General features: G+C 44.0%; 1 protein-coding gene across 1 annotated transcript; it reads right to left on the bottom strand.

Moving 5' to 3' along the window:
* Positions 1-1,345: 1,345 nt before the first annotated feature.
* On the bottom strand, positions 1,346-27,021 carry LOC122396331. The gene is made up of 13 exons (XM_043394629.1): positions 26,352-27,021; positions 5,084-5,318; positions 3,598-3,752; positions 3,312-3,506; positions 3,140-3,252; positions 2,893-3,059; positions 2,657-2,812; positions 2,498-2,565; positions 2,341-2,421; positions 2,104-2,265; positions 1,834-2,031; positions 1,658-1,762; positions 1,346-1,571 (listed from the first exon to the last, which is right to left on the bottom strand). The coding sequence occupies exons 1-13, from the start codon at positions 26,407-26,409 to the stop codon at positions 1,447-1,449; spliced, it is 1,818 nt and encodes a 605-aa protein (XP_043250564.1). The 5' UTR covers positions 26,410-27,021; the 3' UTR covers positions 1,346-1,446.
* Positions 27,022-27,821: the final 800 nt, after the last annotated feature.

Here is a 27,821-nt window from a genome sequence, read left to right as displayed (position 1 = left end):
CTATTCTGTACAGTGCAGTTATTACAGTCAGTCTCATTGATTAATTAACAGTAATAATTACGCGTATTCAATCGCTTTAGGGAATTTTGTATCTTCGTTTCTATTGTTGTGTGTCTGTTAGTAAGATTTTTTCCACTCCTGCTGTTCCTCTATCAATTAATCCTAACTTTTATATTTACAAAAATATAGTATGCGAGGGATGTTCGAATTTGGCATAAATATACTTTCTATTAAATAACTGTAAAAATATTTTGCTAACTATTAAATATAAAAGATACAAAGTTCAAGCTAAATTAAAATTCTTTTGTGTATTTTGTATATTGTATATTTTTAATTACATGCTTAAATTTCACTTCCATTGAAAATTTCTTTTGTTTTTAAACTCAGTGTATGGAAAAAAGAAATTATTACTCGGTGTTGACCATATTTGCCAAATTTACTCTAAAAAATTTGCCTCTAAAAATGTGAAGGTACGAAAAAGGTATTAAAATGGATGTATATTAGATGTTGACTTCTTTGGATTCTCCTAGCAACATACAGTTTTTAGTTGCCTATTACTTGTATCTTACAAGGCAGTGTTTGGTGAAAATATCATAAGTTATAAAAGTTTATGTATCTACAGAGATGGTTGTTTTAAAAGCAAAAATAAATTGTAGAGGTATTTGTTAATATAATATACGATAGCACGAAAATTGTAACTTTACAATTTTCTGATATTTTTGCAGCTCTTCCTGGTTAAAAATTAAATTGTTACAACTTCCCATACATACAGGGTGTTCTGCCACCCCTGGAAAAAATTTTAATAGAAGATTCTAGAGGGCAAAATAAGACGAAAATTAAGAATACCAATTTGTTGATGGAGGCTTCGTTAAAAAGTTATTAACAATTAAAATCAAAAATTTCCAATTGTTCTGAAAAAATTATTTTTGGTTGCGGGGGTTAATTACAATCATTTTTAGTGAATAGACATACCTCCGAAATCCTACCCACTTTCTAGAAAAAAATTCGAAAAGATGTGAAATTTTTCTACAGAAAAAAAAATTTCAAATCGTTCTGGAAAAATTATTTTCGGTTGCGGGGGTCAATTACAATCATTTTTAGTGAATAGACATACCCCCGAAATACTGCGCATTTTCGAGAAAAAAATTCAGTACGGGCGGAACTATAAACGTTAATAACTTTTTAACAAAGCTTCCATCAACAAATTGGTATTCTTGATTTTCGTCTTATTTTGGCCTCTAGAATCCCCCATTAAAATTTTTCCCAGGGATGGCGGAACACCCTGTACAAGTTAAATTATAAAGTAATTAGAAATTAATTAAGTAATCTGATTTCCACGTGCGATTTATATCTTCCCAGTATTTTCTAACGACGGTAGGCATTGTCAGTCGCGTAGGAATATTCATTTGCTATTTCATTGTTCTTCGCTAATGGCAGTGTAGTTACTCAAACATGCATGTAAATACTTCTGGAGAATGTAAGTAACATTACCAGCGTTACGAAACTGTAGGATGCAGTTGCGTTACTGGAGGTCAAGGATGGAATATTATTTCCTGGTATGCTGCTCGTACCTGTTGTCATAACAAGAAAACAAATAAAATTTCGTAGAATCGATGATACAATGTAAATAAAAAAATTTTTAACCGTTCAAATTTACCTGATATTCTGGATCTAGGGGTTGTCGCAATTCTCATTATTGGATTGCGAGGAATTGGTTTCATTGGTGTTGGCGCAGGGCTTGGAGAATTTCCATAACATTGGCCTGAAGTAGCATTAAATAAACCATCTGAATTTTCATTTTTTTTTTTATACAATTCGAATTTAAAAAATTACCTTTTTTATACAGACGCATTCCTTCTTGTTTAGGGTCGATGTTTCGAATGCAGTGATCCCCTGCCTCTTTGATATAGATTTCTTCATCGTTCACGATTAAACCCACGAAGCACTCGTTGGTACTGGTGTCGTTTCTCAACGTATACGCGTACATAACACCTTTTTCTTCCCATTGTCCTAAGCAGAGGTATGCTCGTTCTGAAACATATTTCGAGACTAAATTATTTGAAATGTTTCGTACTAAAGATTACAGTAGACTCAATATGTTACCTCCGTAAAGTTCGCCAGACTCGCAGTCCGTGACTTTAAAATACATTATTTCACGCGTGTTGCAATTGCTGCTTAACTCGGCGCACATGCCTGATAAATCGGTTATCATTCCCATATATTGGCCGGTAATTGGACAAGGCGATTCCACCACACGTTCCACCCCTAATAAATAAGTTTCAATTTCCACAATAAGTTTCCAATTAATAATCGCGACATTGATTTTTACGTTTAACTTACTTGCTTGAGTCATCCATACAGGCTTATCCAAATTGGGATCGTCGCACAAATATGTTTGATAAACTGGGCTCAGTACTATTCCTGCAAATGATCATTTCCAAAGTCAGGTTTCTGATAACATTTTATTGTTAGGATTTCGAAAAGGAAAGATAAATACCTATAGTGAATTCTAATACATTTTCGCTTCGTTGCCTCATCATTAAACATAAATAAGCCGCCTGTTCACTGGGGGGTGGAAAAGAAACATAAGTTATCCAAAATCATTTTGTTGAAACTAGTTTTTAAAATTTGAAATTAGTCGATATTTTGTTTTTACCATTGGTCCTTGGAGTAAACTATGTAACGACCGGTCTCTTCGTTCGAATCTACGGTGATAAAAGTGTAACTATTGTAACCGTTGAGGTCAGTGAAGGTCATAGTGCCGTTCACGATGAGAGATTGTTCCCACACGCCTTGGGCCCATTTTGGGAATCTGTGTCAACGGATATTTTGAAATAACTCATTAACAATGAAATCGAAATATTTATTTGTATTCGTTAAAATTATACTGACGTGGCCACGTGAGTCTTCACGTAATTAGGCATTTTCTTTTGATTTGGAATCTTGCTAAGAACCAGCGTCTCGTATCCGCTGGTCGAATTGTCTAAATTTTCTGTACAGCTAGAATCGCTGCTCAGCGCCATGTACGTCTTACCCATTTTGTTATCGACGTGGTATAACTGTAACAATTATTTCCATACGTGGATACAGGCAATAAATTACGCGATTTACAGGGTTCCAAGCACCGTTTAGAACTCACCCCGCATCTGTATTGCGGTCTGCCTTCGCTGGCTGCATTGTTGTCCAACAGGGCAAAATAAGTGGATCCGTTTGGGCCAGGCCAGTTGCCCAAACAGTTGAACGTGAGATTTGCTGGAACGTTAAGAACACAGTGAAATTGAGAAGTCAAGAAGGAAATAATTATCAAGTACCTTGAGATTCGAAGGTGCAACGATTGAAGTGCAGTCGTAAAACGGAGCCGTCTGGACAGTTGTTGAAAGAGGACGAAAAGCTGTTGCATTCAATGACCCTTTTCGATCCATTGTTCACGCTGTATTTGAAATGATACTGCCCGGTTATGGGACAGTACTCGTTCCTGATAGCAACGTTTCCTATCTCTTTGGTACCTAAGCAGACGGTACACAATTTGGATCGTTGCCAGTTAACTGTAAAAGTGCATTTAATACCCTTCTAAGAAAATAATTAAATTTTACTCACGGTACAAGATCGACGTGGAGTTCAACGTTTCGCAAGAAGCCAGAGCCGTGGATTCAGAAGTGTAACACCTGTTCAGATTTTCGGAGAACACTTCGATCACGTTCCTCGATCTCCTCAACAGACGAAAGCATCGTATGCACTCGCCGTCGCTGTACCTGAAGCGAACGAAAAATTCTAAAAATGTGCCCAGCGGACTACGGAAGATGTACCCGGAACTGAAGACCACGAGCCATCGATGGATAAGAAACCTACGTTTGTCATGGACTGGCGACAATAGAGCAAAAAGCAGCGTCGATCTTTTGCCACGGTGCACCAGCCTTGCAAATACGTTGCAAATGAACGATAAGTTCTGCAAACGTTTTGTCGGACGAGCAGGTAATTCGAGGTATCGTCTATTTACCGGTCCATTAAATTTAGAATGGCGCACCGTTAATCATGAAACGCTGAAAGTGTAGCAGACGCTGTCTGCAGTCTGGTCTATTTCCATCCCAGACACACTGTAGACGTCGGAGCATCCCTGAGGGTGCGTTCGCGGATTTGGATAGCATTTGGCGCCGCCAACAATGGAGGATCATTTGCGTTGGGATAGCCCGAATCTAGGGACTTCCAGAGACCAAAGGAGGTCCTTGTTGCCTCAGCAGTAGCCTGAGGATCTAGTCAGAGACTTTTTTGGTCGACACCACCATGATCACAAGCATTTTAATTGACATAGAGCAGAAACCCAGAATTACCACAGACCATGCTTTTGGAGGACCAATTAGTAGTTTGGAAGTGGTGCATATGCTTTTGATATGCAAAGTAGTAATAAATTTTGCAGTAATCTGGGATAAGTGGTTCAAGAAGAGTTCTCTATGAGAGAAAAACCCAGATCTAACGAATAATTACCATGGATCATACTTTGATGGACCAATTAGTAGTTTGGAAGTGGTGTATATGCTCTTAATATGCAAAGTAGTAATAAATTTTGCAGTAATCTGGGATAAGTGGGCCAAGAAGAGTTCTCTATGAGAGAAAGACCCAGATCTAACACAGAATTATCATAGATCATACTTTGATGGACCAATTAGTAGCTTGGAAGTGGTGCATATGCTCTTAATATGCAAAGTAGTAATAAATTTTGCAGTAATCTGGGATAAGTGGGCCAAGAAGAGTTCTCTATGAGAGAAAGACCCAGATCTAACGCATAATTACCATGGATCATACTTTGGTGGACCAATTAGTAGTTTGGAAGTGGTGTATATGCTTTTGATATGCAAAGTAGTAATTTATTTTGCAGTAATCTGGGCTAAACAGACCAAGAAGAGTTCTTTACTAGAGTGGTTTCTATTCAGCATTTTTTTGCACTGCAAATGACTGAGCTAGCAGTAGGTAAATAACGTTTATAACGAGTGGTCATTGTCGTGTCAGGGTCAAGCGTTCGCGGAGACACCGGAATTAGATTAAATCACCGGGAACTGAATAATTCGTAATTTCAGCGTAGACCGACCTGTCCATTAGCAACACGTTATCGCCGACCCTCCTGTGGCAGTAGCCCCACACAGGTATAGCGTTGAATGTGATGTTGATGGTGGAGTATTGAATGGGTTCGTTGGTCGTATCGCTGGCTTCCTTTCCGCTCACCTGTGTCATGAACTCACCCTGAAATTCCGCGGGAAAGTAACAGCCGACCATGAACTGAGGGTCGTAGCCTTGAAGGCCGTCGCTGGTGATCACAGTCGCATCTGCAAATGAAACAATGCGCCTCGTTAGTTGACGTTTCCGAACTCTGCTTTTTGCTTTCGTCGATCATGTAATTGCGCCAGGCGTTTCTTGCCCATTAAACGAAGAACGTGATCGTTGTAGTTTCTTGGCGCCAAACCGAATAATTAGATCTCCCCAGACTGACACCTACTTTTTTTTTGTTGCAGATGGAGTTACTCAACGGAATGAACGGATCACGGCTCAAACGGTATCTTAAAGAAGTATGTGTGATACGGTGTTTGAAGAGGAGTCTACTAAACCCTATTTTTTGTCGATTGGGATGTGATCCAAGCGGTAGTTAAAGTGCCTTTACTCTGGAAGTGTACAAACTGTGAAAATGTATGCGATGCAGTGTTTACAGAAGAATCTACACATCAGGATAGGTGTAGATTCTTCTAAGCTTACTTAACGAGCCATGTGGTTCTCGTTTTTCATTTTATTATCTTGGAAAACTTGAATAATCATACAGGTCCTTAACACTTGCATGTGATATAGAAGGCATGAAATACTCAAGCATAACACAGTGGAATTAAGTACACATTAATGTCACTGTTTTGTTTGAAAGAGGACAGCCATTTTGAACACTGCAATAAGCAACTTGGACACAGATGGATCCATAAGGATCCGGTATAAGCTACTTCGCGTTGTTTTCAATGCAAGGCCAGAATAATCCCCCAAAGCGGAACTAGTTAACGGACACTCGGTGTATGTTAATTTGTTCTCACATTATGTATCGCCTTTCGAGGGCAAATCGATACACCGAAGCGAAGAATAAAATAAATTCCCATGAACGTGCCGGGGGTCATGTGAACGACCTTACACCGGCAACGTCCTTCGCGATGGAAGCCCGATTAATTCGTAGCGTCAGTGGCCTACGATATGAAAGAACCAGGTCATAATGAATTTCACATAATGACGTATCGCTCCTTTAACGAGGGGGTTGCATACATTTGAACGGTACAACAATGGATCCACTTTGTTGCCATTCAAAAATCCATCGAAGTACATCCAAACACAATTTTCACCACAATTATTTTTTAAAGAAGCTATAAAATTCAGCAAAACCAGTTATTTATCTGCGATCACATGCAGATCAGGTTGTATTTACGACCATGATTACCCTCTTCGGTGGAAAGAGAGAGAGAACAATATCAGTATGGAAAATAAATCGCGTTCCACCTTACTACCCACATGTCGTGCAACCAACGATCCATGAATGGTCATTAACGTTGGCATTAAGTGGTTAGGAAGGCAGGTGCGACGCTGACAGGTGGACCACCAGGAAATTTTGCAACGAAACGTAATACTATCGCTCCCCCGTGATGGATTATGCTTGCCCTCGAATTTATCAAAGTGGAAAAGCATTAGATCGATCCTCGTGACAATTGAGAGCTCTATCGTGAACCCTACAGTATTCTCAAGTTGTTAGTTACTGTTAAAAAACGATGACAAAGACAATAGTCACGTGTTTTTTTTAAAACCCAGCTTGACTTCCGTTAAGTTCAATTCCCTGACTCGTTCGGAACCTCTGCGAATTTAGATCTTATCCGGTCTTCACGGATTCTTGCGGTTGAAACTGTTCGAGGCTTCCGGGGTACGAACTACGTCCTTGGAAGAGGTTTTTGATTTCCATCGAAGCTTCAACTTCCTCGATGGGAGTTTACAAACTTCAGAATTTCATTTATCCCCTTCATGGATCGCTAACAAAGTCATGGAACTTCCTCGACAGTTCTCGAACGGTTTTAATTCGATAGCCAAGCGCTGCACTTAAGTTGTCGTTAATGTCACGCATCATCGGTTATCGATGGTAGTTTTTAACGAGTCAGCTGGTCAATTAAAGCACTCCGAGGATGCTTGAGACGCCGCTTAAGTGGCAGGCAGTGCCCCGTCGATCTCGTTAGGACGTTTCCGTACTTCCTGGCTTTCCCCGTGTTTGCTAGAAAAGCAGTCCCCGGGTCCACCGCTTTCCTCCCGTCAGACATTATTTGTGGCGCTGTTACAGCCCAGCTGCGGACAGTTTAAGCCGGCATCGTTCGATCGAGAACAATCTTAACGGTCCGGATCATCTTCCATCCAGATGTTCGGACTCATTTAGAACTGCAACTAGTGATCAACGATATTCCTCACACGAGCAGCGACGCCAAACACAGTGTTTCGCGTGCAATTTGATTACACCTGTTGCATCTGTCACCGACGTCCAGCATTCTCAAACAGCTGCGACGGAAAGTTCATCTTTTGTGTCATCTGTTCGGTGGAGAGTTTGCAAATTTGGCGGGCGCCGCTTTGCATTCGAACGTCGTACGTCGACTTTGAGGGGCCCCCCATAAAGGGGAGACTTCTGTTTGCAACTGAACATCAAAAGAAATTGCAAAGAAAATTGAGGATCGCAGAGCCCTTTGGACTTGTGGAACTTAAAAAGAAGACCCTCAGTTTTTCACTTTACTCTTCCAAGCAGAAGGGTTTTTGGAAAATGTATGATGGTATATGTGAAAGCAGAGAGTTCAAGCTTTAAAATGAGCCCATTTTGTGGCACTGCAAGTCCCATAATTTTTGGGACGTTATTTGCGCAAGTTGTTGCTGATTGGAGGATCCAGGAACGAGGAGAAGACTCTGTTGGGATCGTAACTCAATATCGTGACGTAACGGGGACAGAAGAGCTTAGGCCCGTGTGAGGTAGAATAAAAAGAATCGCTGAATGACGACGGTCGCGTTGGACTCTATTTAGCTGGGCGAGCTCGTAGGGAAGGAAGGCGCGGCACACGGTATGGGATCGACGGCGTTATGAGCCCCCGTGGGTTCAGTTCTCAGGAACTTGAGACCACCGAGTTTAGTCGTATATAATGCACGGAGGTGAACGCGACAAGCACAACGCGAGAAGGAATGCGAAGAACAAGCTGCTTTGCTGAGGCATTACGCCCTTTCCCCGTCAACGATGGCCATACACGCACACGCACACGCATTGTCTCTTTTCCCTTCCGAATGAGAATTCGTCTGCCCGTGTTGCAGGCACCTTTCTTTTCGGTTGTTTGGGACTTTTGCCTCCTACGGGCAGAACGGTGCCCAAAATTAGTGTACTTTTGCGTGGATGGCTTCAGAGAGACTAGTCAATTGAAAAAATGACACTCTGGAGCCTTCAAGAGAGTGGAGAGTAACGATTGCCAAGGCGAATAGGGGATAAAAATGGCGGAAATAAAAGGAGGGGTTTAATCGGGCCCGAGGGAACACGGAATGCCAAGAATCTCTCGATCGTGAGGAGTGGATCGCGTGTCCAGTGACGTCCTTGCCTAGTAACCGTGAATTATAAATCTTCGATCTCCTTTTTCCTCTCTCGTTGCCCGTGAGGTATTTATTTCGAGTGCCCGTTCGATCCATTTCGCGTGACATCGCGCACGAATGTTACCTTACGCCGTATAAACGAGCTCCCGAGGGCGATAATGAGTGCAGCAAGTGCAGCTGGGAGCACCGTTGCTCCCTATAAATTCTATCTTATTTATCTCTCGCCGCTCTGCGTACCCGCGCGATTCTTTTTTACCGACGATATAAATACCTTTCGTCCACCCTTGGAGGTAACTTTTAAGTTTGGCGTCGCGAGCGACCATTTTTAATTACATCTTAACGATTTGGTCCCGCGAAGTGGCACCGTTCAGTCTCGATTTCGGTTAAGTCCCGGATTAACGTCTCGATCAGGGGCTTTTATCTTTCACGCAGGTACCCTACCGTTGCCTCGTTGCCACGTAGATTACCTTCGTGAACCGGAAACACGCTATTAGCCGGGACTCTTGTCTTACCGTGATCACGTGTACCCTTATAATTGCCCCGATGCTTTTTCCCTTCATCAACATTTTTCGAACGGCGTGCACGAGCCTGAATGAAAGAGGGAACGGCGTGGATAACGTGACGGAATCCCGAAACAGGTTGTTTAATTGCGCCAGGCAATGGTTGCCAATGTGTAACATCGCCGTTTCGGTCAGAGTTTCTTGTTTCGTAACCGTTGCTTTCGCGCCGTGATTCGATCGTATCAAGCTTTCAACGATACGTTCTCAACGGCGGGCATTAAAATCACCTCGCGCTGGTTATAAATTTAAAAACGTTCGATATGTTTATCACCTTCGATTCAGGATTTTTTTCAACGGTCGAGACGACTCGAAAACGTTCAGGATAAAGCGTATAATGATACGTACGATATGTAAGAGCCTCCTCGTCTATTGAATAACTAGACGATTGATTGCAACGAGGCATAACGCGTGGCTTCACGCTTTCTGAAGCTAGTCTACGAGGTGAAAATCGCCCACGAAGAAGAACGAGGTCTCTCGTTTCCTTTCGGACAGATTTGCAAAAGCGCGGTGTGCTTGGTGCGAGATTTAAAGAGAAAATTACGAAATCGTGATGCCACCGTTCGAAACGATTCCGGGATTCGAAAAGCCCGCCGTTAATTATCGAGACCGCGGTCGTTTGCATCTTCCCAGGCGCGCGTGCGTACGCGATCCATCGTTCCCCGAAGTCTCAATGAACTGTATGGCAAAACACTCGCCCCGACCGTTCGAAAGATTTTAATCGCGCAATAAACGTCTGGGCTGTTGTACCAAGAAAATCGCCGATGATCCACATCCGGCAGTCCATCGAGAGAGGGCTTCTGTGTCTTCTTTTTCGAGGTCAACGCGCTTGCAAAAAATGACCTTGCTCGATCCTGACTCTGGGATCTCCACCGAGATCAGGATCGGACTTGTTTCGCGCGCCATATGGTCCTACGCAGATAGTTCGCTTCTATCGCCTCGTCATCCACGGCACTTAATTTTATCCCATCCTCCCTCGCCCCAGCCAAGTATTTTTCAAACTATTTCAACGTCGAAACCTTTTGGAAACTTCAATCTCGAATCATTCTCAAAGTATAATCGTTTTCCTTCGATCTACTTCGAAAGGACTAACCGGAAGTCGCTGAGACTGTGAGAAATTCAACTTTACATCCTTTGCAAGTATCATTGCTTTACTGATTCATGGAGTAGGAATTCTTTCGTTAGTTACAATATAAGTGCAAATAGTATGCAATAACTTTATTAATTCTCTATAAGCATATGCATTTGCATAAACATCCGGTGTCTAATTATTACAAAACGTTTCCTGCTTTAAAAGAAGTTCGAGCTAATGCCAAGGAACGTACACAAGATTGCCAGCCCAACCGTATTTATTACTTTAGGCTAAGTAATTATATTGCATGGTTTATCCACCTCAATGCGAAATTTAATTGGACTTCTGTTTTGCTTGCGTTTGCGTCGCATAAATCGTGCTTAGAAAAATTTATTTCGTGGAATATCTATATTTAATAAACAGAGCATTGCGCTAAAAACGTAAATCGTTCGTCTGTTGAAAAAAAACAGGAAGTCTTTTTGCACGATAGTACGCACAATGTGCCGGGGGCATCGAATTCATAGTTCTAACAGTGTCGATAGACTCTACCAATGGGAATCCTCTTTGAAAGGAAGAGCCTGCTTTGCAATGCCGATTCGCCACAAACACGAGCAGAATTGTTATTCCACGTCCAGTCAGGTCTTTTTCTAAATATAATCGGTTGGTTTCCGGTCGTACACAGCCGGCAAGAGAAGTCGAAAACTATAAATACTTGTACAGTAGCACATGCACAACACCGCGGGGAACTGTCTTCGTGCATTTAAGAATACTTTCGACGTGTTCGATGCTCGTTCGCGTGGATCGTTAATTAATTTATCGCGAACGCCATATCTCAATTGCATTGAGACGAGTCTGGTCATAATTTTCAGCGATAAGACCCTATAATTTTACTTTAAAATTCGATCAGAACTCGTCGTTGTAATCGATGACCCTCGGTTTGGACCCCCCCAACGCCAAAAGAATCGCAATCCCCAAGTACCGGAGCGCGTACGCAGGCGTAATGGTCGCAATAACCAGATGTTGTCTGGCTGAACGCAGCGGCGTTAGAAACCCTGTCGGCAGGATGTTCGCTCTCATAATAAGGAGGAAGAAATCCGTCGAGTACTTTCGCCTTCCTTCACTCGTTAGTACCACGCCGCCAGCCGCGATCTCGTTAGCGAACTACATCAAGAATGCGTTCGAAGAATGACCCGATAATATCTTTTTGCATTATCGAATGCTCTGCTCGAACATATCCTTTCGTACGTTTATTAGTATTATTTATATCATTTACTCGCGAGTAATTACGTACGTTTTGAGGTTAGGTGGCATGCTTTTTGAAAGAGTAGAGGGAGCCACCAGAAACAGGTTAGCTTGTTTAAGGATCCCATCGATACAATTGATGGAATAATTGCGTATTGATGATTTCATAAAGAAATAACGTATCAGATATAAGTTCTCGAACGGGGATTCCCACTAAAGGGACGTGGAAAAGTTTTGAACTGGTTATTAAAGAAGTTATCTAGCTTTTGTAGGTTGAAAAATGTTCTTTTCGCGCCGCCATTTTGGATTTCCAAGCTTTTGAAAGAGTAGAGGGAGCCACTAAGGGAATTCAGGAACAGGTTAGCTTGTTTAAGGATTCCATTGATACAATTGATGGAATAATTGCGTATTGATGATTTCATGAAGAAATAACGTATCAGATATAAGTTCTCGAACGGGGATTTCCACTAAAGGGACGTGGAAAAGTTTTGAACTGGTTATTAAAGAAGTTATCTAGCTTTTGTAGGTTGAAAAATGTCCTTTTCGCGCCGCCATTTTGGATTTCCAAGCGTCTCCATTTTGTGAAACACCGCAACAGAGGGGTAGAGGACTTTTACGCGTTGAATGGACCCCGTTGCTCCGTAACTTTCGGACAGATTGGTTCCTTAGAGCCCCGGGGTTGGCTCGTTCCTTTCGAGGCGAACAATATAATTCCCTTTTCTTCGCAGTCGTGCAGGCCCGCGGAGCACAATCGCGTACGCGCGTCCCGTCGGCGGAAAGATTCCTTCACAATTCTCATTTGAATGCAAATGCCCGGCGTGTGGACTTTCGTTTATCCCGCTTCCGCTCCGATCAAAGGGAACACGCACGGAAATAACGAACGGCGTCGAAAAGACAGGCTGCCGCGGAGAGAACCGACTAAATATAAACTTGGCGAACGCCGATGAAGGGTTCGTTGAACGACGGAAAAAAGTCAAGAGCGCTCGAGGCCTGGGGCTCGCCGAATCATAATCGATTACTTGTTTAATTAATGCTGGAACCGAAGACGTAATTCGCCCAATTCGTTCGCCCGGAAGAAAACCCAATCGACGACGTTTTATAGAAAAAAAAAAGACGAGAAAGTGGAGGAAGCGTGTCGCCAGGCGACACTTGCATCTGTCACGGTCCCGATGTGACACGTGGTAGCACCTGCTTGTCCTACGCAGTCGCGCCATGCGCGTGGCTCGAGCTACGAGGAAGAGACTGAGAGAAACCTCCGCCATCGAGGAGGAAGGAAGCATCGAAAATGCGCGTGGACGTCGCGAAAGAGTATCCGGGCGACATATGCTCCTCACGAGTTTGAGGACATCGGGCCCACCGAAACGTCTGGTGTCCTCCGTGTCAGCTGGCCCCGTAACCTCCAACAATACCCTAACGACAGAGATCTAGGCTACTTTCTCTCGGTATGCGACACTAAACAGTATTCTCCGTGCACGCGAAGTTTTGCATTATTCGTCGAATTCGATCGAAGAATGTGACTCTGGGTCTGGGTAAATAAGTAAATTAAAACTGGACTTAACGAAGAACGACATGGGGGACCCAGCAGATTCGGTTGGACCAAAAACGACCCTGGGATTCCCCGAACACGGCTCTCAGGACCCTCGTCCGCTAGGAAAATCAAACGTCTTCCTATTATTTTTCTTTTTCGTCCCGTCGTGTTTCCCCGTGAATAATCGTCCGCGCATAAAGGTATATCGTCTTCGATACAATAGAATGCAACGCCCACGATAAAGCGGCGGAACGCATATTCCATAAGTGGGATCCTCGTTCGGCGATGCGCCCCGGAGGTGTACGGTCGAGGAACGGCCCTAAAATAAAAAATAAAGAAATCCCTAGTCCACGTCAACAGATGGACCCCAGACTTCGTAGCGAAGCTCGGCTTCTCCTAATGCAATGCAAATTACCCGGCGAGATTTCGCTCGGTGATTCCCGAGCGCTACGAAACAGTCCTTGGGAGAAGATCGTCCACGCACGCCGACAATGAGTTTATCGTAAAAACCGTACGTAATAAAAGGGGATCCGACTAATTGGCGCGGCGCACTACAAGGGTAATTGCGACGGGATTCGAATTGAATGAGTCGGATCGCCCTGGAATGTTAATGGATATCTGCTCGCAGTTTCCTGATTGTCAGCAACAACTTCTAAACAGTCTTCGCCGCACTTTGATGCCTCCTCAACATGGACGCTATCGCTGTACCTGTGCTGGTTATCTTTAGGCTAGTTAATTGCGACCGTGAATCTCGACGGACGCAATCGAGTATTAAAATCAACTTGCATGCTATATAACTCCGTAGACTATTCCCAAATGCGTGGACACTTGTTCAACGACCTCATTGAACGGGTCATCGAACTTGATGCCCACTGCAATTGGGTTAGGTCTGGATTAGGTCTGCTTTTTCAAGAGCTTGTGTGACTATTCGAAGATTGAACCTGCATCCAAGTGTTCAGGAAGATGGAGGACCCAATACTTGGGCAGGTCAAACAGTAGGACCTAGGGTACAGGGTCTACTGGCCCATCACTTAAGAAATCTGAGTGTTTCTTGGATTAGGTCTGCTTTTTCAAGATCTTGTGTGCCTATTCGAAGATTAAACCTACATCCAAGTGTTCAGGAAGATGGAGGACCCAATATTTGAACAGATCAAACAGTAGGACCTAGATTCCAGAGTCTACTGGCTCATCACTTGAGAAATCTGAGTGTTTCTTGGATTAGGTCTACTTTTTCAAGATCTTGTGTGTCTATTCGAAGACTGAACTTGTATCCAAGTGTTCAGGAAGATGGAGGACCAAATACTTGAACGGAACAAACTTTCTTGGGAAAGCAAACTGAAGAGAAGAGTAAACCACACGAATATCTGGATAGGAAGAGGTCTAGCATAGCTGGGAAGGTAACTGTCCGGAAACTTGTGCACGCCATGGTACCCAGTGACAATAGAAAACGCGACGAGTGATACGGAAGCGAGTAACTAACGTTTGTTGTCAACTTCGACTAAGGATCCTGGGTGTAGATGCCTCGTGTGCATCGCACGGAACAGGTATCCACCCCGCTTATGTGGTATATATAAACATAGTTCACAGCCCTCTCGAACGGTTATGTGTGGGGACGCGAGTCTGGTAACACGGCACGACCGCGTAGGAAACAGAAGAAAGTCGGGAAGAGCATGTTTCTTCATGCTCGAAGAATTCGCAAAGATGATCCTCTCTGCTTTGGATCGACTCGTGTCCCCAGCCAGTGTTATATAATACTTGTTCCCAACGTGTAGTCAGCTTTCCTAGACCTTCTTCGTGGAAACTTCGCGGAGGCAAGCCATTGTTTACATCCACGCGTAGGCTCTTATCTCCGAGGCTACGTTTAAAAGCTACGTATGGCTGTTCCACTCTTTTTGTTAGGTAATCAATCTGTTATTAAGTATACGCTTTCTTAAAAACGAGACATTACTATAACGATGAATTTGATGTGATGAAGACTGCAAGAAATAATCTGGTGATCGTTGTTTTATTTTGTAGTACAACGTTCGAGTGACACGTGACTCGAACAAGTGGACAGCAAATCCCATATTCTGCCACTTCTTCACACGAGCCGAAGAAACACGTGCTGCGCGCGAAGAAGAAACCTGTCTCGACACGTTCGAATCAGCTGTGACTCCAGTTAGGCGTGTTGGGGTATCTTATCGGCGAGACTAAGTTCTCAGAAGTATTTTTCTCGGGTTAGGTGTCTGCAATTATTATTAAATCGTCGTAGGAATGAATGCAACCTCGGATCCAGCGATTGTATTTTCTGAAAACTGTTATTTCACTATTAATCAGGATTTCGTGTCGTCCAAGCTGATGACTAATAACGTCAGTGCTATGAAAAGGCAATTTACAATCAAAGAGACGGCTTAGCATAACGTCATTCGTTTAAAATGAATCAGGCTTTCTCTTACTGCTCTGAGTTCAGAGAACTCTTCATCACCAAATGATGCAAAACCCCTTGAAACCTGTTTGCATCAGTAATTAATTTTGATTAATTCATCAGCGAGATTGTGAACGTACTAAAATTCTTTTGGTGGTCACCACTGTTCCGTGTGAAACCTACGAAAGCAATGGATACGACCAAACCAAAACAATCTTACTTTCCAATCGGTTCCGAGCATAGAAATGCCATAGTGTTGAATACAGTCGCCTGGCAAGTGAGAACGCGAACGAAGTCGATCTCTCAGGAAACACCTAAAGAGAGACAGGTACCGCGCCCTCTTTGGTGAACCGTGAGTCAAGTTCTCAGCCGATTACTCAGTCGTTTAAAAAAGGAAAAAAAACCGGGGAACAATCCGTCGTGACCTCGTTCGAAGGAAATTACGTCTTAGAACGTAATCGTGGCGCAAGGAAGAGGTGTCTCGGGAGTGGATCGAGGTTGTCAGGTCGTCACACTCGCTGGCAATGCAACAATGACCATCGGAATGAGCGGAGAGCGAAGGAGTCGACCGGAAGTTTCTTATAATCCGCGGATGCCTAGACAACGTGCGTGTCGAGAGGAACGCGCGCGTTCTATTGTCTGAGAACGCTGTTTCCCAAACACTTTTAGTCATGGAACACTTTTCATCTCGCAACGCATTCGAGAAACCCTTTTTCTCGTGGCTACAATGAACGAGGTCTCTGCAAAAACAATACTGTTTCGACTAGAAAAAGTCAAACGTTTCGATAACGCGATGAAACGAAAATGAAAAAATGCTTGAAATTTCGTAGTCCGAGGGTTTCATAACGCGTTCTAGAAAAAGGAAAAGCTGTTCCAAACATAATCACAGCTTGGTCCACCATCTGGTATTTTCGTGCGATCGATCACGGATCTTGGATCGCGTGTGGGGTCTGGACCCCAGGTCCTCTGGGAATAATTATCGGCCACGGCACGCCCTAACAAAGGCTCCGAACAGAATTTGTCATTTTGAAAGGATAACTCGCGTGACCAAGATGTACTCCATCTTTTTTCTCGCCTCTGTCTCGTCTAGGGATCTATACTTCTTTTCGGTCCAGTCTAGCGGTGCTGTCATTACCAGCAATTTACAAATTCTTCGAGCTAACAATAACAGACATTTCGATAGCTGGGTAGGGTCTGAAAATGACGGTGAATTTTGTGAATAGGGGATAAAACATTATCTTCTTAAATAAATATTTATGACGACACGTGGAACGAACTGGAAGTTTGATCACCTCGTACAGAGTCACCCTGTACGTTTTCCGTAAACCTACTCTAATCTAATCAATCTCTTTTCGCAGGTGGAGCAGCCCAGCGTCTGAAATACGTCCGCTCGAACGCAAAGAAGACCCGTCGTGGTTCGAACTTTGCTCGGTGCACCATTTATTGCAATATCTATCCGGTTACGGGTCATGCTTTTGGTTTGTTGGGGGTCTCGCGTGGTTATTAAGGTTTCACGTGGAATCACCTTACCGTGACAGCGAGTTCATGGTGACCCTCGAGCAGAAAAGGGACAAACGCAAACTCCGTGTCCCAAAACAACATTTCACCTATCCATCGTTTGACACAATTACTCGCAAGAAATAGACTCGAAGTGTTTTCACGAAGTTCGAACAGTCCAAAGTGGCCCAATAATTGATCAGACACCGTTCGATTGCAAAGCATTGGAACGTAAACGGGCACGAATAGCTCGAATATTCGAACTTGTCAAGCAGACGTCGTTCAATGGTTAACGGGGAACCGGCGAACGTTACACGGTGTACGAGAGCAAGTAAAACGTGTTATGCATTCAGAGGTTGCTAAAGGAAGATTGCAAGTACGTGCCCACTTATGTTCATAATACATCCCGTGCGTAAGTTCGCATGCATATACTTGTTCATTGTCCAGAATCGTAAGCCATGAAAACCAGTCTCTCGCCGGTGTAGCTCGTGCCGAACTTTCAGCGTTCGCTCGCGTGTACCTGTGTCATTAAAGGGAGAAGCATACGGGATAAATGGACACACGACAGTAAACGCAACAGCTCCCAATACGCTGACAGACAGGGCAAGGATATTTCACTCAGTCCTTCAGAGTTTCATGGCTCACGAAATTGGTCAGAGTATGATCTCTTTCCTACTATACAGAGATCAAATAACATTTTCCTAAGGTTACATTAAAAATCCCAATTGCATTGCAACATCAGAAGATAGTAATATCATCTCCTCGAACCTGCCACGTGGAACCTGACGAAAATCTCATCGAAACGCTTTTAACAGGCGTCTCAAACATCGTCGAACACGGAACAACGAAGATCCATCGCAGCTTGCGTACGCAGGCCATCGGGCAAGTCAAGATATGGGACACAATGGGAGCTGCAAGCTGCCGCAAAAGCGGTCCTCGTCGAAACAGGAACCGATCGTTAACAATAAGGGCGCGTGTGCAACATATCGCCCAAGAACCAAGAGAGTACCGCGACATTCGTGATGGAACGCAACATCTGCCGTAGGGGTTCACACCACCCACTTCCGCGGCTCGATGTTTATTCTCCCTTTTCTTCCATACCCTACCGTACGATGCAGCGGACATTCAATCCTTCTCTCGAAAGTACGAAGGGACAACGTGGGCGCGTGACACGCGTAGAAGGCACCTGGCCCAGCCAACCGAGAACCCTAACCCACCGACCAAAGGAACCTTTTCCCGCTCATTATGCACGAAAAGCACGTGGATCTTGCACGCGATCACGAACCACGACTCGGTCTGCACAGATACTACGTCGTTCGTAGCGAATTTACAGGATCTGATGCGTTGGGAGGCGTTCGACGTCGTGCTGTTCGCTTCTGTGTCCGCAAAAACTGTTGATTAAACGTCTGAAGGATCGCGAAGGGGTGACTCGCACGGTTCAGGAGGTTTAATAAGATTCCTGAGGGCGTGGACTCGCAGTGAAGACGAGACCAGGTGTTTATATTGATACTGTTTGAGAGAAGCAAGACCATGGAAGAACGACAAGAGCATAGACAAAAGATCTGATTTGTCAAGTTGTACCTGGTACCAAGAAGTTTGCAGAAGCTTCATGAAAATACGAACAGAGACTTCTACCTGAACGAGGTGAATCCTGTATTCCAGAAGGCCTAGCCAACCGGGAGTCCATTTCCTCGACCAGGGGGACCTTTTCCTACTCATTATGCACGGAAAGCACGTGGATCTCGCGTGAGATTACGAACGACTGTGACTTGGTCTGAACAGAAATTGCAACGTTCATGGCAAATTTACAGGATCTGATACGTCGGAAGGTGCAATTTTGCAGTAATCGTTAATGTCGAGCTTTTCACTACTGTATCTACAGAACATGTCGCCTCATTAGAGTCTAAGATTAAGAAATTTTCTAAAGTAATGACCTAATGAGACTCTAAACTATCACTTAGGCCTACACGCTAGCCAGTGGCTTTATCTGATAGTGTTTCAAAGATTGAAGATTGTGGAATAGTCGACGACAAAAATAAGTCCTGGGATAAATGTTAGGTTACGTAGTTTCCAGTTGCCTGACAGCACAATTTCAAGGGTTTTTGGTCTAGCAGTGAACCTGTTCAGGTTGAACTGTACCTAATATCGAGGAAAATTTGATGAGAACGGAGACAGAGATTCTTGCACAATCGTGTATTCCAGGAGGGACTTGGCTAGCTAACTGGAAGCCTTATCCGTCGACCAAAGGGACCTTTTCCCACTCATTATGCACAAAAAGCACGTGGATCTTGCGCGAGATTACGACCCGTTGCGACTTGGTCTGCACAGGAATGACATCATTCATGGCAAATTTACGGAGACCCATACTTCAGAAAATAAATTTAATTTAATACTATTTCTACTGCCATTTTATGCGTACCAATCTCGACCAAAAGATGTAGTCTTACACCTATGCATTCGAATGGAAATAGGTTGCTAAAAAAGATTATTGATGTGTCTTTAAACACCTTTGGTAGACATTGTCGTGATCATCGACGGGCATCTAGTTACTGTATCTATAGAAGTGGTTGATTAAATTCTTAATGGTAGATAGTACAGGGGGTGACTTGCATAATAAAACAGGTTTAATAAGATCCCCAAGGTAGTGACCTAAGCGTGGCGATTAGACTATCGCTTAAGCTTGCAGCTTGGCTAGCGGGTGTCACCTGATACTGTTTACAAGAAGTCAATGATAGGATGACAACGAACGACGTCGACTTCAGTTCTAACGATCTGACTCACTATGTCGATACCTGATGCTAGAAACAAATGCTTGACCTTATAGAAAAATTCGCTATAGGCTATTAATCCGGGAGTTAAAGTGTTAAAAATTGTTTGACTATGCTACGATGGACAGTGCCAAAGGTTGGGGCCTTTCAGAGTGTAGTGATTCACCTTTGATATTCATACTACACTGTTATTGGTTCTAGATCGAATGCAATAGAAGTCTGAAAATTGCAGTCTTGCATAGAATGCATCAGGCGCATTTTATTGGCGCATACAGTCTAAAAATCTCGAGTTCGTTTTTTAGAATGTCTCCACGAGGGGTGCAGATCGATAACAGCGAAAGTTCCGACACCGAAAATATTTAAGACCCGTTGAATAATTTATTGTCCCGAGGGAGGCATCGAGATGCAGCTTCTGGCAGGTCTTCGCGATCGATAGATTCTTCGGGCGCGTTGAATTTTTGCAGCGGTATCCCCCCTGAGCAGGCATTAAACTCTCGGTGCTCTCGATTCGTACTATGGGGCACCGTAAATCACCTCGCGACGAGAGCCCCTCGACCAATCGATAGAAACCTTGCTTAAAAAAGAAACTGCACGGATCAACAGTGTCCATTGTATCGAGCAGGTTTCGAGGGTTGCCGTACACTGTCGTCCATAAGTTCACGAACGTAAACCGCCATTTCTCTACTGTATTATTTTAATCGCTAAGCATGGTTTCGCGTGTTCATCCAGCCACTGTGCTTCCCCAGGATATCTTATTGATCAGGGGAGATTCAGAAGTTACCCCCGCCGATTTTAATGAAATTCGGTACACTGGCGGGTCTACATCCGGGATAAGCATAAATGAAATTTTAGCCTCGAATGATCAGTCATTTTTGAGAAATAGAAGCTTGTAGATTTAGAAAAATCCACCACAGGCTACAGCTATTTGCAGTGTAGATGAGCCAACGATCGTTTTTTGAGTTTCTCTCGGAGTGCTTCTCTCGTTCCCGCGCGCCTAAATTAATTTCACAGCGGTAAAAAAAAGCGGGAGGCGAATCTACCTGGACGACCCTGCGGTTATCGAGGAATTCGTCCAGATTCCGCGGCGAGATAATATCACCACGAGTTAACTGTGCGTTCGTTATTTTCCGAGCGATCGAACATTTGCGCGGCAAATGGAACGGACGACGACGGAACAAACTGTGGGAAAACCGCACCGCGGGCTTCTCGTATCGGCCATGCTCGGACGCGAAATGCCGAAGCCATTGAATCGCCATAGACAAAGAGGAACCGAGCCGCGCGGGACGGCTCCACAATGAACCGATGATCTTTGAAAATCGAGAGGCGGTCTGCTTTCCTGGCGAACCGGTATCGCACTCTGTCGTTCCCGCCATTGTTGATCGACGTGTAACGACAAAACGAGATTCGTGCAAGCTACGAATCGATCGTAGTTGCACACTTGCTTCGTCGAACGCGTCCATTTAAATTTAGAAGCGAGGAATGAATAATTTTCCATTCCATTTTGGTCCAGATCTCGTGTTCGCCATTGTATATACATAACTCTGCTTTTTGCTCGTTCGCAATTTCTGACGACAAACATGGAAGTAAATTCGTGGAGGTACGAAACGAAGTTACGAACGACAGTGTGCAATAGAACGTCAGGTCACGATGCCACATCGTCAATGGTATCGAGCATAAAAGGCACATTTGCATATCAATTATTTGCTGCCTACACACCGTGCAATATTATGCTTCGATAGTCCACAGACAATTCCAGACAAATATTATCCCTTTACCACCCACCCACGGTGTTCCACTGGGATAGAATACGAGTTATTGTGCGCAGTTTCCGTCGACTTCCTAGGCTTAGCTTCGTTCTCGTGTTGAACAACGTGTTTCCTCGCGGTATCGGAAGAAGATCAAGGTTTTTACGTTATATTTGATATTCGGTACCTCACAGCGTCGAATTAGGAATAAACGATCGATTATTAGGCTGAGGAAGTGAAAAAATCATCAAGCTCATAGCACTGAGGAATAGCAAACGATATATATCGGTATATCGATATATCGATATGTATCGCAACATGGCTACGGAGCGAAGAAAACGGGTGGAATTTCTTGGTTGGGATCGCGATCGGTTCCGGAAATGTTTCCCCCCGCTTCAGTACACACGATTATCTTCGCTATTGGCTTTCTTCGTGCGGCTTTATCGCGGCGAAAGCCTCGTCGAGATAACGATCTACCTGTTGTTTCGAGGGCCGCGCGCTCCGAAGGGCAGATGCGCCACGAGCGCATTCTCCGATCGAACGTGATCGTGAATGCATTAATATACGTCAATTGATCGTCTCGGTTACGCCTATGCGTGTGTTCCACGTGCACGCTTTCATGAAACGTGCTCCAGCGTCGCTTAATACCCCGCTCGGCGACCGAAAAACACTTCTCGCAACTAGCACATCTTCTTTAAAACAACGTCTAATGTTATTTTTTAAAATAGTTTACCAAACTGATTTTGAAGATTATGAAAAATGATCGTGAAAAATAATACAAATCGTTGAAGGAACGTAACGAAATAATCGAGAACATGGCCTAAACCTGTTACTATCGCGGATGGAAGTCTGCCGCGTCGTCGAGCTAAGATCGAGGACGCAGTGTGCGCAACGCGATTGAGAAACAATGGGCCTCGAAAAAAAAAAGAAGAGGATTCGACGAAACAAAACGAAAGTCGTCTTTGTCGGCGACGAAAACTGCAACCGTTCTCCCACCTAATGGCTCTAACGCCCTTTTGGCATGCATCCTAATGGATCCCGGCGCAGAGATCCTTTTGTTCTCGACTCTTTTGCAAGGAAAAAGACGAACAACCGCCTCCCGAGATATCGTGGCGGTTTTGATAGCGCGGCTGTCGCCAAAGAGATGATGGATGACTTCCCCCCTGGTAGCACAGAGGTGAGCAACTCCGTCGAGACACGATGAGAACGGTGTTTTTTTCCGGTGTTGCGATGCATTCGACGATCATGATTAATGGGCGTAATATCGCGACGAAACCGGCTAATCGAGGAACAGGTGCCGAGCGAGCTCCAGCTAGCGATCTTTTGCTCGGTTTTCGGTGGCTCTCTAATTAAGATACTTCTGGTGAAGTTGGAACGTTGAGGCTAGAAAAATGAATACCTCCTAAACCTGGAATAGATCTTATCAGTGTTGGAAACTGCCGGTAAATTTCTCAATGGAGGAGTCCGGTGATAACCATCGAGGCCCCACGAACGATTCAAGTCCCAAAGAAGCGGTGGTGGACGAAATAGAAACGTCCGATACCCTAATTAGTCCGGTGACTGGACGCTGATGAACCTCCAATACCAACGATGGTACTTAAGAAGATTTAGCGTGAGAATTTCATGATCTATAACTGGTATTGCAACTACATACTAGTAGTTTCTACAACTTCGATAATATTAATATTGAGATAAATTCCTCACTGGAATTCTTTCGAGTGTCAATGATAAGGATATCGGGTGTATCTACAGAAAGAAACATGCTTTCGAGTGTTAATTATGACATCGATATGTCTACGCAAAGAAACAAATCGTACCTAACCCAGATTGCACAAGACCAGCTTCTGCAACTTTGATAGTACTAACGCTGAAACTAATTCCTGACTGGAATGCTGTCGAGTGTGAATTATAAAAAGATCGGTGTATCTGTACAAAGAGACAAACCGATGTGTGTATCAACTCGGTCGAATGCTAATGGCGTCGGTGCAAAATTCTCAGGCAGACATGTGTCCGATGTACTCGAGATTAGACCAGAATGTTCTTGAGAACAGTTTCCCCTCGCTGGTATAATTGCCGCTTTCCAGAAGATTGCGTTTTTGCTGGTCCTCTCGTTTCACCAGTTCACACAGACCATCATCATCGGCTGCCACCAAAAGAACGAGTCCCCGCCTCGTCGACATGCTCGATCTTACCCGCGGTACGCTTCCAAGATTAGAGGAGAGTGAAATAAGCCGCGTTGCGGTCGCTCGTGGAATAAGAAACATTTTTTGGAGGTCTCCCCCCTCCCCCCCCCCCTAATGGTTTCTTGAGAGCCCTTTTTTACCTTGCTACCCGGCAAGGTGTAAATTGACTGGTGCACAGGAATTCCACCTTGTTTCTGGCGGACTCGTGAGAGTTGGGAAGTCGTGGATAATGGTGTCCTCGACGAATAAACTCCACGGGGACCAAAAAAGTCGAGTAATATCTCATTCGAACGATAATTCACTTCTGACTGGCTCGAATCGTGTAATGAAATATCGTCGAGACTCTGCCAAACAGTATTGTACAACAACACCGTTATCAACGACTGTACTTTTTATAATAATCTACGATGTTTGCAGCCCCAAAACAGTAATGGCGAGGATTCGTCGATAATCCCACCGGAGAAAAGCCTCCTTTAAATGCACATTCCAGCTATTCTACCCTGACAAAAGTGTCCTCGACGATAAAAATGAGTCGCGTAGAAACGGTTGCGTGTAAAAGGGGTTAGGTCTGGGTTGCTCAGGTAAGGAGGTTTGGGAATCCGGAAAGGAAGAAAGGAAAAGTATTTCTGGACGGTTTTAGGATCCAGTTTACCGTCGATTATCTGGAAAAGCAATCTCTGTCGGTGTTCGGGAGCTTCGGCTCCGCTGAAGAACTACAAAGCGATTAGGGTGATGCGAGGGTGGGATCGACGCTCGTTTCCTCGCTTATTTGGCTAGAAGAAACGACAAGTAATAACGCAATCGCGCGTGAAACGATCACAGTTAGCCGTTCCAGAGGCTTAGTAGCGCGATTGGGGGGGTGTACAATCGAAGTCCAAACTCGAGTTCCAGTTCTTCAAAGCGTTTTGTAAACCGGAATAATTTCTTGCACGCCTGAATCTCTGTATTAGATGTTCGGGCCTGCGGTGCACCGTGGCTCGTAAATTCGTTCAAGTAAGATCTTATCGTCCCCAATTAGTTCACACTTGGGTACTAGGAATATAGCGTAGCTTTTACTTTGGTAAGCAAAGTTTATTGGGTTTGAGAAAAAAGTACAATTGTTCGAGGGGCAATGAATATTTAAGGCCCCGTTAAATCCATTACATCAGCCTGTGTGGCTATGCTGTTCGCGAGATTCTTGCATCGTAGCCTGGGAAACGATTTCCCATTTTTCCCACGTTCTTTCCCTCGAAGTTGATGGTTATGGCTTCTGTGGTAAAATTAATTAACGGTTTTTCTTTTCGATCAATTCCAAGGTTGTTCCATCGGGGTTAGAACCGACGATCCTGGAATCCGTTTAAGTAGTTCAACTCGTTCGTTCGTATTAAGAACGCTTAAGGGGAGGAAAACAATTTGCTTTTTCGTACAGTTTTTGCTGAAAAACGCATCGAACTTTTTCGATGAGGATTTCTGCTCGTTTATTCGTCAATAAATGTACAAAGAAGACTTATGTGTAGAACCTATCATTGTAATCTCCAGTATCTGTGTCGAAGAATGGACACAGAATAAATCTATGAGTCATTCTAATTTCGTATTCAGACAGGTTTGCTCTAGGAGCATCGAGTCTATGAGATTTTCGAATAAAAATTCATAGACGCGCACGGATCGTTGCTCACGATGACTCAGGACAAAAATGACCATCTTTCGGGTCAGTATACCTGCGACACGGAGCTCGAATTCCTTCGAGATGAATGATACAGCGACGTGAGATACGATTCAAGAGGAACGTGCTACTATCTGACGCAAACATCCAAACAATCGCCGCTAGACCTCTCTCTCGACACTGTTAGAACGAGTAATAAGTTAAATTGGGCATTGAAGACGAATTATACGCCGGTTAGCTAATTTTTAATAGCAACGCTGGTCGACGAATAACTTTCGGAACCTTCGAAAGGCGTTCAACTTTGCAAAAAGCGCGAAAGAAAAGTTCAAGAGTTCAGTGACGTTGTTGTCTCGGCTATAAATAAAATCTGTTTGATCAATGGCCAGAAACGCGACAGTACCATCCAGCTAAAACGAAAGAATAGCCCCAGGTACGAATAAAGGACCGAACGAATCGTTCGCGTGTCGTTCTCCGATAAAAAACGTATCGAACCGATTCGAGACCGAAAGCGCATCATCAAGGCGTGAATAATAATTTCTCGACGATGTTTTGCCCTTGATCCGCAATGATTTTGCGGAACAGGTTGCCACCAGCTTCGAAGTAAAAAATACAGAGTGAACCTGGAGAATAAAAAGCGGATCGTGAGTGCTGGAAGCTCAATTCTTCTTAACAGAGCGATTCAAATTTGTTTATCATGTTTAGGGATGCACGTGGGAGTACTACCAATAGATTGGCGAGGTTTCCCTGGTTAAAACGAGTCCAAACACGACCCAATTCGGATCACTTTCAGTTACGCGCTGTTGGAGCCATTTTGGAAAAAATTCCATTTTCGTGAAATCGAAATTCGTCCGATTGTGGCCGTGTTTGGACTCATTTTCATCGGGAGAACCTCGCCAATTCGATGGTAACATTGTCTGTAATATTTCTCTTTGTGTGTAAATAATTATGAGATATTTGCATCGCGATGTTATAAGGAGATAAATATAACTGGAGTCAGACAATTTATCTCACAGTTTAAGCTCGTTTCTAGACGAAGAATTTTGTAAAAGTTGCTTAAATTAATAATAGTGTATTATCGACAACCTAAAAAGAATACTCACTTTGACTGTACACCGCACTCGCAATGACCAATAGCACGAGCGTCTTTCTGAGCCTCATATTCAGGATTCTTTTTCGAACGTCAGTCTATTATCGGACACCACTCGCGAAACTCACTCACTTCTGGTCCCGGGGTGATTAGTCTCAACCGCGACACACTGACGGGTGTTCAAATGGAAACGACCTGCGTGATGTCCATCGGATTGACGACGCGCGTAAACAACGTCCCCGGTTAATTGCCCGAGAAGAGGTGCATTTCGATTTGGACGAGTCGGGGGGGGAAAAAAGAAAATAAATCAGGAAGGAATCTGAGCGTGTCTACGAAGGAGACGAGATCCCGAAAGCTCGGTCGCGAGCACGCCTTTCTTCAGCGAACACGGCTCCTCTCTTACTTCCTCCCTCTTCCCCTCTCTCTTGTTCCGTCCCTCTGAATAGCGCACCGTGAACCGGAGCGTGCAGCACTTTCCACGAGTTTTACCGTGAAGGAACGCGACAGAATACCGTTTGCTTTTCCGTTCCCGGAAAGAGCTTATCTTAGTTTCTTGAAAACCGGCTCGAGCGATCCACTCGATCCCAGTCGATAATCTCTCGAGATAAATTGCCGTGAAATTTGACAACCTAGTGTCTCATTCGCGATACGTTTCGAGATTCTGTTTGGCGGCGACGACGACAACAGGGGTACCGGTCAACGATTGCTAGCCACTCCGTTCGTGCCGGTGTCAAAGAAAATTTCTCGTCGAAACAAGGGGGTTGAAGCCGGCTGCGTGAAACGTGGACGAAATAGCCGCGAGCCGCACCGTGCTGCGGTTCGCAAACGAATGCCACTGAAGTTGCCGCTCTTCCGAATTCCGTAGCTGCATAGGTGTGCGTGCGCCTCTCCCCCCACCCCCCCTCACTTCCACCCCTACCACTCGTGAATTTAGTTATCCCCACCAGCGGAGCTTCTCGGTTGCGCACACCATCTTCCCCCCGCAGCGAGAACTCACCGACGGTGTGCAGAATTCGATTAGCAATGGGTCTGATTTACGGCGAATCAAATTAATATTCCTACACCATACCGTGTAACTTTTCCATCGTCTTTTAAATGAAAGCTTAACGTATCTAGATCGAGCTTTCAGATTTTTTACCAGAACCTAAAATAATCGTGATTCTAATCAATCTTGCGCAACCTTTGTCATACATTTAGAGTCCCTGTTGGAAGGTGACAATTTTCTATAGTTTCTCTCTTTGAATCTAAGAAACATTTAGTGTCTGACATCTTAAGGATAGTATAGGGTTTTCTAATAAGATACAATGAGATGTGGTTTCAGCAAGAAGTTCCATGATAAGAATATTTCAATAATAAGAACTAGCAACTTGACGCCATTAGACTCAGCGTTAAGTGTACTGAATTGTGGCGTGCTTGCACACAAGCGGCAGCTTGATTCCGTTCCTACTTTCCACCGGTCTCGAATCCGGTATATCCTCACTTC

Source organism: Colletes gigas, unplaced genomic scaffold (assembly GCF_013123115.1).
Source record: "Colletes gigas isolate AHSC1104 unplaced genomic scaffold, ASM1312311v1 Colletes_gigas_Sc00007, whole genome shotgun sequence".
NCBI lineage: Eukaryota > Metazoa > Arthropoda > Insecta > Hymenoptera > Colletidae > Colletes > Colletes gigas.
The sequence above is the reverse complement of the archived record's forward strand: the minus strand, read 5'-3'. Positions and strand labels throughout refer to the sequence as shown.